General features: G+C 41.9%; 1 protein-coding gene across 2 annotated transcripts; it reads left to right on the forward strand.

Annotated features, from left to right (window-relative positions):
• Positions 1–2,699: 2,699 nt before the first annotated feature.
• kat5b (K(lysine) acetyltransferase 5b) lies at positions 2,700–8,215 on the forward strand. Of its 2 annotated transcripts, XM_052591651.1 has the most exons (15): positions 2,700–2,790; positions 2,893–2,959; positions 3,288–3,356; positions 3,466–3,602; positions 3,685–3,753; positions 4,520–4,693; positions 4,782–4,853; positions 5,171–5,233; positions 5,414–5,662; positions 5,731–5,820; positions 5,911–6,051; positions 6,185–6,278; positions 6,398–6,557; positions 7,020–7,101; positions 7,394–8,215. In XM_052591651.1, the coding sequence occupies exons 1-15, from the start codon at positions 2,776–2,778 to the stop codon at positions 7,526–7,528; spliced, it is 1,617 nt and encodes a 538-aa protein (XP_052447611.1). In that variant the 5' UTR covers positions 2,700–2,775; the 3' UTR covers positions 7,529–8,215. The 2 variants fall into 2 exon arrangements, with proteins under 2 accessions (XP_052447611.1, XP_052447612.1); XM_052591652.1 differs by lacking the exon at positions 5,171–5,233 and having other exon boundaries at positions 2,706–2,790.
• Positions 8,216–11,565: the final 3,350 nt, after the last annotated feature.

The following is an 11,565-nucleotide window of genomic DNA, read 5'->3' on the forward strand; positions in this document are numbered from 1 at the left end:
ATTGTACATTTACAAGCAATCGTGTCCATCACACTGTGAGACAAGGAATCTGGGTTTACCGTTTCCTGCATACCTTCCACACCTGACGTTTCCACCATTCCGGGTAGATGTGCCATATCAAGTCGTCTGCCTGAGATAGGAGATCTCGTCTCAGCAGAATCGGCCACAGGGGAGCTGCTAGTATCTCCAGATTGGGAAACCAAAAAGTCCTGTTTGGCCACTAATAACACTATTAACACTAATGTATTCTCCTCTCTTATTTTGTGCAGCACTTGTGACAAAATCTTCAGTGGGGGAAACGCATACAGACAGACATTCGGCCACCGCATCGTGAGGGCATCCGAGCCTAGGGAGGAATGTGACAGAGAAAAGAACAGATGGCAATGCATGTTCTCCTCTGTTGCAAAACAGGTCTACTTCCGCTTTCCTGAACCATTCCCAGATCAGCCTCACTGTCCCAGGGTTCAGTCTCCATTCTCCATGAGGAATCCCATTACTCAAAAGCATATCCATGCCACTGTTCGGGCATTCTGGAACATGCGCAGCTCGAATAGAGAGCAAATGGTGATTGGCCCACAGCAAAAGGCATGCTGCCTGTCTGTAGAGGGCTTTCAAGTGTACTCCGCCCAGGTGGTTTACACCGATATGTTGTCCGTGCGAATGAAGACGTGATGCCCTCGGACTTGCATGAGCAAACTCAGAAGAGCAAAAAAGGCCACTCTCAGCTTGAGGCAATTTATGTGCACACGTCCTATCTATCTCTGTCTAGTAGCTGAGGCCAATACACCGTCACAGTGAGCTCCCCAGCTCCCCAGACGCGTCCATTGTGACCACTTTCTGCTGCGTGACCAGACCCATCTGAGCGCCCCGTTGATACCAAACTCTCCAGGTGAAGTAACAGAGCGCGTTTGTGGTTGTTGAGCACATACTCTGAATATCCACACATTTCATAAACGTACATGGCACTAGTGCTAGCCAAAATGGAATCACTGTGAACTGATCACAGGGGCGCTTCAACAGTTGGTTGGAAGCAGATGAGGATCTGACTCATCACCTAAGAGCGTTTCTGTGCCTCTAAGAGACACTCCGCGATAGCCTCCACTGTGTCCCAAATAGGCCAGATGGAGGTACAGGAGCGATGAGGAGCCCCCTCGTCCGTGTCCTTCAGCTCGGTGAGTGTCAGCCACAGGTGCCAGTGGATCACCACCATGTAGCCTATGCTCCATCCGATCGCCTGGGCCATCTTCTTTACGGCTTTAAGCTTGAAACCCGTCCGATCCTCATCCAGGGATTTCAGAAGCTGTGCCTGAAAAACTTGGAGCACTGCCATCGTGTGCTAAGCTGAGATCACTTCTCCTGTGGCAGTGTATGCTTTGCCCATAACGTGTGCAGTCAGATGGCAGGGCCTTGATGGCAGGGTAGCACCGAGGGGCAGAGGTGGACGCCGATGGATTCCTCGACGGGCAGAATTTGAGTGTATCCTCAGGCTTCCGCTCCATCGACTTTGGTGAAGATCTCTGACCCACCGGTGTGAGGGCTAACCAATTGGGGTGCAGCCCACACCATAGCGACCTCGTCGTGCAAGTCGGGAGGAATGGGGCTTGCTTCCTTGGAGCAGCAGCTTTGAGATCACTCATGGCCTTGGTGAGAACACAGCGGGCAAACTTTCGATATGCTGGAATGCCGAGATGGAAATCCATCTTCTTTCGTCTTCTCTACAGCTGTCTTTGGTAAGAAATGTGAAAGAAGAAGATTCTGAGTTTATGCCACCAATACGGCTCATTATATAGTGGCAGGGCCCCACCCCGTTCATCGTCTTTAAAATTACAAATCGCTAATAATTTACAAAGTATTCAGATGATATTTTAAAAACAGACCTAAGCGAACAACCTTTTAAAATGCCATAAAATGCATTATAAAGAAATAATGAGGCAATAATGATTGGTTAATTAATAATAATTGAATAACACTGTTAAAATACATAATGTAATACAAAATAAACAATTTATGCAAATTACATCGGATATTATTACAAATGCCTGCAAAGGGCACTAAAATGCCTGATAATTGCTGTTGCAACAGGATGGTCAAATCCGTATTTAATATTGACCAAACATTTAATTAAAATATCCACTTAATCTTTCATTTTTGTCCACCTTTTTGCGATAGAAATGCTAGCCTCTGTAGTTTTTCAACAAAAACATGTGGACATCACAACCCTTACAAAAACTAATCCTTGGTTTTATTGAACTAATTTGTGTGTGTGTGTGTGTGTTTCATTTCCGAATTCTTGAGAATATAACAGGAAAAATAAGAGAAAAAAAATACAGATTTTTTAATTAATTTATTGCTATTTGCTTATGGGCTGCGTACAAAAGAAAAACTCCAAGAGAGTGTGAGAGACTTTCAAAAGAAAGGAGAGAGACAGAGAGAGAGACTGATAACGGCAGTCAGTAGAAATATGTAATTTATACTCTGCATTAAAACAGACTCACATATACTTTTTTGATGCAAATATAATATAGTAAAAAGTATAGTGTGATAAATGTAGCTACATACTTTTAAAAAATGAAAATTTAATTTATTTGAGGATTTAAGATACTGGTGTTTGTGATCAATGGATTTAAAAACATTTTGAAGAGACTGCACAGTCTATTTTTTATTTTCATCTTAGAATCCTTGAACAATGATGTCTCTCAGCACACAGATGTCTCGAGCTGAACGACAGGCGCCCCCTGCAGTTTTCTCTTTACCCACAATTCTGTGCGCTGGAAAATGGCGGACTCCTCGGTAAGATGCTCACAGTCCGTGTGTGTTTGTATGCTGTTTTAAACCGCTTTCTCTCTCTAAACGTTGCCCGCTGTGGTTTATAAAGGCGTTATCTCATCATAGGTCGAAATCATCGAAGGCTGCCGGCTTCCCGTGCTGCGAAAAAACCAAGAGAATGAAGACGAGTGGCGTAAGTATCAGCGCAGTGTAAACAAAAGATGTCTCTCACGGGGAAATTAACATCTTTCTGCCCGTTTAACAGTTTAACTAGCGACTGTCTTTCTCACGTTAACCGTGAATCACGTGTTTTAACGCATATGGAGGAGCAGTGATGCTTTACTGGAACTGAATGAAGAAGATTAGGATCCAGTGAATGATTGTTGTGTCCCGAGACACTTAGGTTACATGGTTTACATCCAGAATATCACAGTAAACAGCTTTGCTAGATGTGTGTGTGTGTGTGTGTGTGTGTGTGTGTGTGTGTGTGTGTGTGTGTGTGTGTGTGTGTTCCTCCACAGCGCTGGCTGAGATCCTCAGTGTTAAAGAGCTGCCTGGGAGAAAGCTGTATTATGTGCACTATATTGACTGTGAGTATGAACATTCATCATTCTCTCTCATGTAGTCTTGTTCACTCTCTTCACTAACCTTAGAGAAAATCTGATTTATTTATTTGATTGCTTCTATGTTTCTGGAAAGTCAATAAGCGTCTGGACGAGTGGGTGACTCCTGACCGTCTGGACATGAAGAAGCTCCAGTTTCCCAAAAAGGAGGCCAAGACGCCGCCGAAGAACGGCCTGCCGGGGTCCCGACCCGGGTCTCCTGAGAGAGACGTGGTGAGAGCGTGTCCTGCTTCACCGTGCTTGAGCTTCTTTCTGAATCGCTCCTTGACCAACCTCCCTTTCTGTTCGTATTCAGAGGAAGAGTCTAGATCTCAGCGTTCAGTCTGCTTCAGCTCCTTCGAGAGGCAAAACCCTCCCCACACCGGTACAGACAAACCCCATCATACACCAGTAAACCCTAACTCTGATCAAGGGCTGAACCCAGTGTAATAACCGTCCCACATCTGTCTGAGCAGCAGTGTGAGGGAAGCAGCGTCTGTGATGAGTTAATCAAGCGGGGTCCACAGTTTCTTATTTTGGGGATTTTATTGACTTCAATTGAGTGGAAAGGTCTTCAAAGTGTTGTCTTGTGTTTTCTTCAAGATGTCTTCCACAGAAGAAAGCACAACTTAAGTGTTTGAGACTAAATGAGGGTGAATGTTCATCATGGGGTGATCTGTCCTCATGATAACACACACAGCTCAATATGATAGATATAATAATGCTGTTTGATTCAGTTCAGAACTGTTTCAGAGGTTTCCCCCGGTCCTGAAGTGAATCTGTTCGGTGCTCTTTCCAGTCTGTGTTTGTTCACTATCAGAGTTTGTTTTAATGTGTTTGAAAACAGTAGTTTGTGTAATTCAGAAATCCATTCCTCTTTGATTGTCTGATTGATTTTCAGCATCATTCCTGATCTGATGCTCAATTATTATCCATTATTATTGGGGCTCAAAAAATTATAATTATTATTTATTATTATTTTATAATGTGAGGTAAGTGGCTGGAGTTTTAATACTTGAATCAGAATCAGAGAGAGCTGTAATGTCAAGTTTGTTTGCACGTACAAGGAGTTTGTTCTGGTGACAGAAACCGCACACAGATTCTTAGGTTCTCTCTGTGTGTGTGTGTGTGTGTGTGTGTGTGTGTTTCAGAAGAGGAAAGCGGAGTCGGTGTCTCTGGCCTCTCAGGTGAGCGCGGTGACCCCCGTGTCTTCTCTCCCGAGCTCTGCGGACGAGAGCCAGGCCTCGGTGTTTCCGGCTCTCAGAGACTCGTCCTTCAGCATCACTCCTCGAGAGGAGCACCAGCCGCTCGCCGCTCTCACCACAGTAAACACACTCCTCACATCACTGCACACACCTGTTACTGCGCTCTGGGAACACACACTGAACACACTTCTCTTTTCTCTTCTGGAAGAACGGCAGCACACGTCGTCTCATTCCTCCTCAGCCGGGAAGAAAAAGGAAAACCTGTGGAGGGACGGACGAGGTATGTTTTCTCAGTGCAACACAACGCAGCTTTTATAATCTAGCCAGAAATGATCGAACATATGAAATACATCCTTACAGTCAAACATTGTTCCTGTCGGCTGGAATAAAGCTGTTGAATGTGTGTGTCATCACAGAAGAAAATATAAAAACATTGAAAGTCATGGTTTTCCTGCTGCCACATTTTTAGAGAGTTAAATATAAGACTGCTGCTCCCTTCACCGTCAGACGTATCAAATGTTGTGTATTCCCTATTCATCATCTGATTTCCTCGTGAAATGTCCCACAGCTTTGCATCCGCTTGTGTTTTTCTGTTAGATGGTAAAGGTGTTCCAGAATAACAGCCCTCGCTGCTCCAGCATCTATTTACCGCCAGGAGAGGTCCGGCTCCTTTACTTCCCATTGCCTTTAATGTGTGTGTGTGTGTGTGTGTGCTCACGTTTAGCTAGAAACACACTGGATCTTGTAAAACCGACTGATTGTCTTTTTAGGAAGCTGAGTAATAATAAAGATATTACTAGAGTGAACGGGTTTGTCTGTTGTGTCTCTGATGGCTCTCAGGACTCCCAGGACAGCTCCGATGGCATCCCATCAGCCCCTCGCATGACCGGCAGCCTGGTGTCGGACCGCAGTCACGACGACATCGTCACACGCATGAAGAACATCGACTGCATCGAGCTGGGCCGGCACCGGCTCAAGCCCTGGTACTTCTCTCCGTACCCGCAGGAGCTCACCGGCCTCCCCATCCTCTACCTGTGTGAATACTGCCTCAAGTACCTCAAGAGCCTCAAGTGTCTGCAGAGACACCTGGTGAGAGCACGCCCCTGTCCGCTTCACGCTCCCGTGGGACACCGCTAACTCTCGTTTTACTCTCTCAGACCAAGTGCAACCTCCGACACCCGCCGGGGAATGAGATCTATCGTAAAGGAACTATATCCTTCTTTGAGATCGACGGCAGGAAGAACAAGGTGAGATGATTAATCATTGGGATTGAGTTTAACACATGCAGTTTACTGGAGCAAGGATTTTACCTGCTTTTCTTTTCTCCAACCGCTCAGGCTTATTCCCAGAACTTGTGTTTATTGGCCAAATGCTTCCTGGACCACAAGACCCTGTACTACGACACGGATCCGTTCCTCTTCTATGTAATGACGGAGTATGACTCCAAGGGTTTCCACATAGTCGGCTACTTCTCCAAGGTAAAGCACAGATCGGCTGGCCTTCGACTACAGTGTATCAACCGAATGTGTTTTGTGTGTCTAGTAGCTTATCGTTTTTGCCATGAAGATAGCCTTGCTTGTGTAAAAGCGTTGTGCTTTCCTGCTGTTAAAGGAGAAGGAATCAACAGAAGACTATAACGTGGCCTGCATTTTGACGTTACCGCCTTACCAGAGGAGAGGCTACGGCAAACTACTGATCGAGTTCAGTGAGTGATCCCAGCCTTATTAGCGGTTTCCTTCTGAGGCATGTGAAATGTGATCATAATGATGAAAGCATTGGGTGAAGCTTGTGTAATGATAGCTCCTGAATGTGTGGTTGTGTGAGGTTATGAGCTGTCGAAAGTGGAGGGGAAGACGGGCACCCCAGAGAAGCCTCTGTCTGATCTGGGTCTGCTCTCGTATCGCTCGTACTGGACTCAGACCATCCTGGAGATCCTCATGAACCTCAAGCCAGACAACGGGGAGCGCCCACAGATCACCATCAAGTAGGTGCTGATGCTAAACTCTGGGTTCCTGGGGCTTGAATGTGTCCCAAACATTTCTTCCTGAGATTTACCCCACTGCATTTTGGGCTCCGAGCTTTTAATAAAGCCTTTAAGGGGATAGTTCACACAAACATGAATATTAGCCCATGATTTACTCAAAGCATCCTAGATGTATATGGCTTTCCTTTTTCAGACGAATCCATAAAATGATAAAAGTTTTAAATATGGATATTTTTCTCGCACAAATACACCGATTCACTCCAGGAAGCCTTTATTAACACACGGGATGTTATTGTGCTTCTTTTGGACTATTGACAAATAACACCCATTCACAGCCATTATAAAGCTAGAGGATAACTCTTATTGGATTAGTCTGAGAGAAGAACGTCACATACACCTGAGACGCTCGAGTGAACCTTTAGAGAGGTTGTTTAATCTTAAATCAATTGTGGATTCTCTCAGTGAGATCAGTGAGATCACCAGTGTCAAGAAAGAAGACGTGATCTCAACTCTCCAGTACCTCAACCTCATCAATTATTACAAGGTAAGCGTCACTTCACACGCTTGTTTACAGAGCACTCTTACATTCACATTTAATGCCACATAAACAAGTCTTAAATATAATAAATAGCATAAGAGAAGTCTTAAATTCAGGGATGTATAAACAGGAATCCTGAAAAGGCTTAAAGTAATTATTTAAGTTCAGAAGGCAATGTTTTCAGAGTATACTGCTGCTCCAGTCTCAGAGCAGTTCTCAATGAAGAGTGCTCTTTCATATCTTATGAAAAAAAGCTTCTTCTGCTCAACTCTGGTTGGGTTTGTTCATCTCCCCGCAGGGTCAGTATATCCTCACCTTGTCAGAGGACATCGTGGAAGGTCATGAGCGGGCCATGCAGAAGAGACACCTCCGAATCGACCCTAAATGTTTGCATTTCACTCCTAAAGACTGGAGCAAGAGGGGCAAGTGGTGAAGAGGCAGACTCGAGCTGTGAGAGAGGACAAACACAGCTGAACACATCTGCATGTTACCGGATTCAGTCTTACAGAGTCCACAGATCTGTGTCAGTGTGTCCTCGTCTGTAGAACTATTAAAAGGAAGAAGAATACTGATATACCTCCCAAGTATCAGTGTTCAAGCTCAATGCCATGTTTTAATACTTGGACCAAAATCGACAGGGTTCTGCACAGTTATCTCTTTATTATGTATAAGTTATTATAGATTGGCAGTGTCTGAGCACACATTGTTTCTCATTCATATTATACGTTTGATGTACAGCATCCTTTGTAAATATAATTTTCCTCCAGATTTCTGTGATTTTAATAACATCTGTTAATAGTGGAAACTGTGACTTAGTTACGTTTATGCATGTCATTCCTCTGCCTTTTCTTTTTTAACTAGCAAAACTGTCTTGGGTTAAAAGACAACAACAAATCTTCTGTATAGTTAGAAATGAAATTGTAGCTTTAAAGATACAATTTTATATAATATAATATACTTGTGAAGATATTTTCTGTTGTTTTATCATTTGTTTTACCCTCTGTTGCTGAAAAAGGTTTTGGTTTTTAGGTTTTGACTCTGTTGGGATGGAATGAAGCGTAATGATGTTTGAGGAACTTGTTCTCTGAGCACAGTTGTGGATATAAAATGCAGAAATGGTTTTGGTGGTCACATTTGTAAGCTTCATGAACACTAATGACTATCATAGGAAATGAATCATCAGTGATGCAGAAAAACACACACACTGGCTTTACAAATTGTGCAGAATAGCCATACACACCCACATAGTAAATTTTTGAAATCGAAATCATACAGCCACTATGTAGAAAAACTAAAATCACACAAATCCCAACAGTGAAGGAGTTTCAGTAAAACAAGAGCAGAAGAGCCCTGAAGACTCGAGGTTGAGATCAGAACAGCCAGATAAATCAGACTTCGATCATTAATGTTTGAATTAGACTATGGGGAACAAACATCGGTGTTCAGCTTTTACTGCTTTAACTATTAAAAACCTAGCACTTCAACATTTCAAACTAAACAAAAATTTAAACTTTGATAGAAAAAAAGTCTTGAGTAAATTTCCAAATGAAAACCTAAGAAAAGTGAGTGATTATGTCGGGAAACATTGTTCTCAACGACTACTAATAATTGTCTTTATTTCCATATATATATATATTTATATATATATATATGTCATGTTTCTGATCAATCACTAGAGTGTTAAAACACCACAGAGATCCTCATGCAGCACATGCACAGTGTTAATATATCGAGTCATTCACGTTCTGTCTCTTGGATCATGATATTTATAAACATTTTGCAATTATTTGTCCATTGATTCTCAATGTTACATCTTTTTTACATTTCAAATGAGGCATATAATCTCACGTTAATGTTATCACAAATGGAGCTGTTGAACGAATCAAACCAGACTTGAGTTTGTTAAATTAATTTACTTAAAACGGATTAGTTAATGTCTCTTTCCTCATCACATTGACTATGAAAAATAGTAAGGCAAGGCAAGTTTATTTATATAGCACATTTCGTACACAATTGTTAATTCAAAGTGCTTTACATAAAAGAAAGTAATATAATCATGAAGAAAAATAATAACAAGAATAAAACAAGCAATTTTAAAATTATTAAAAAATTTACTTTTTGAAAATGAATTTACATAAAGATATATTACATGAAAATATAGTGCAATCAGTTCGGACATTGCACAGTGCTCATTCAATAAATGCACAGCTAAACAGATGAGTTTTAAGTCTAGATTTAAATGTGACTAGTGTTTTAGCACATCTGATCTCTTCTGGAAGCTGATTCCAACTGCGGGCAGCATAGTAACTAAAGGAGGACTCCTCTTGTTTTGTGTGAACCCTTGGTATTTCTAACTGACTCGATCCTAGTGATCTGAGTGCTCTGTTAGGATTATATTCAGTGAGCATATCAGAAATATATTTCGGTCCTAGGTCATTTAGTGACTTATATACGAGTAAAAGTACTTTAAAATCAATCCTAAATGTAACTGGAAGCCAGTGTAAGGACCTGAGGACTGGTGTGATATGCTCAGATTTTCTGGTTCTAGTCAGAATCCTGGCCGCAGCGTTCTGGATGAGCTGCAGCTGTCTAATGGTCTTTTTGGGAAGAACGGTGAGGAACCCATTACAATAGTCCACCCTGCTGGTGATGAAGGCATGAACAAGTTTCTCCAAGTCTTGACTGGAAACAAAACATGTAATTCTTGCAATGTTTTTTAAATAGTATGCTGATTTAGTTACTGCTAGTAAATCTAGGTAAATCTGGGTATCATCAGCATAGCTGTGGTAGCCAATTTGGTTCTTTCTCATTATTTGACTTAGTTTAAGCATATACAAGCTAAACAAGAGCGGCGCAAGAATTGAGCCTTGTGGGACTCCGCATGTCATGGACGTCCACTTAGACTTATGCTCTCCTAGACTCACATAATAGCCTCTCCCTTCTAAGTATGATCTGAACCATTTAAGTACCATCCCAGAAAGCCTGACCCAGTTTTCCAGCCTCTCTAGTAGTATATTATGATCAACAGTGTCAAACGCAGCACTGAGATCTAGCAATACCAGCACCGATATTTGGCCAGAATCACAATTTAAGCAAATATAATTTATTATCTTAATGAGTGCTGTCTCTGTGCTGTGATGCGGTCGGAAACCAGATTGAAAATTGTCCAGGTATCCATTTGAGTTTAAGTATTTGTTCAGCTGATTAAAAACTACCTTTTCTCTAATTTTGCCTATAAAAGGAAGATTAGATATTGGTCTAAAATTCCCCAAATTTGGGGTATCAAGATTGCTCCTTTTCAGGAGGGGCTTAACAACTGCAGTTTTTAAGGAGTTTGGAAATGTCCCAGAAAGAAGTGAGGCGTTTACCACTTCTAAAAGATCTGCTTCTAATCTAGTGCATTAGCCTAATCACGTACTTAATTCTAAATAGCAAAATTAGACAAAAGTTTAAGGTTGCATCCCTGAATATTTCTGTTGGTCGTTTAACTTTTCTGTTGTAAAGCAGTGGTCAAATAGGAAATATTTGGTTTAGCTACACATATTTAGGCGTTGAGTTTTTTGTTTTGTTTTACATTATGCGTCTGTGAACATAAACCCCGCCTACTTTGATTTGATTGGCCATCACAAACACTTTGATATTTATGAGTGCTGTAAGACCGCTGAGACAGCTCAAATGAGAAGATCTATCTTGGCTTCTTATCCTTGCTGCATCAAAGCAGAATTAATATATGGTAATTATTTTACAAATTTTGTTATTGGAAAAATACCCAATGGTGGGTACGGCCCTGATGGTAGGAGACATAATGTGCTTGTGTGATGGGTCCAATGGATGTTGTGTATATGGAGAAGAGGAGGGGTCCGAGGACTGAGCCCTGAGGTACCCCGGTGACCAGCTGATGTGCTTTGGATACATTCCCTTCTTAGACCGACCTGAAAGACCTACCAGTGAGATAGGATTCAAACCAGTGAAGTGGAAACCCAGTGATGAGAGGGTGGACAGTAGGATTTGATGAGTAACAGTCTCAAAAGCAGCAGATAGATCCAGCAAAAGAAGTACTGATGATTTGGAATCAGTTTTCGCAATCCTCAAGGCTCCAGTGACAGAATACGACAGTCTCAGTTGAATGGCCACTTCTGAAACCTGACTGGTTAGCGTCCAGTTGGTTATTCTGTGAAAGAAATATTGATACCTTGATGAAAACAACTCGTTCAAGTGTTTGCTTTATGAATGGAGGGAAAAAGATAGGTCAGTAATTATCTATAGGTGAAAGAAAATAACTTACAAACTCACTTTGTCAAAAGTGGACTCAAAATAAAGTGTTACTCTTAAGTGTATTCTACATAAACATTACAAAGAATATTATCTATCTGGTTAAATATTTCGGACTAGAGTGACATTTGCCAGCCAGCATGACAACATTAGTCAGTCTGTTGAGGATTAATTACCTCTTTATTACTCAGCTATGGG

Source organism: Carassius gibelio, chromosome A5 (genome assembly GCF_023724105.1).
Source record: "Carassius gibelio isolate Cgi1373 ecotype wild population from Czech Republic chromosome A5, carGib1.2-hapl.c, whole genome shotgun sequence".
In the NCBI taxonomy this organism is placed as follows: Eukaryota; Metazoa; Chordata; class Actinopteri; order Cypriniformes; family Cyprinidae; genus Carassius; species Carassius gibelio.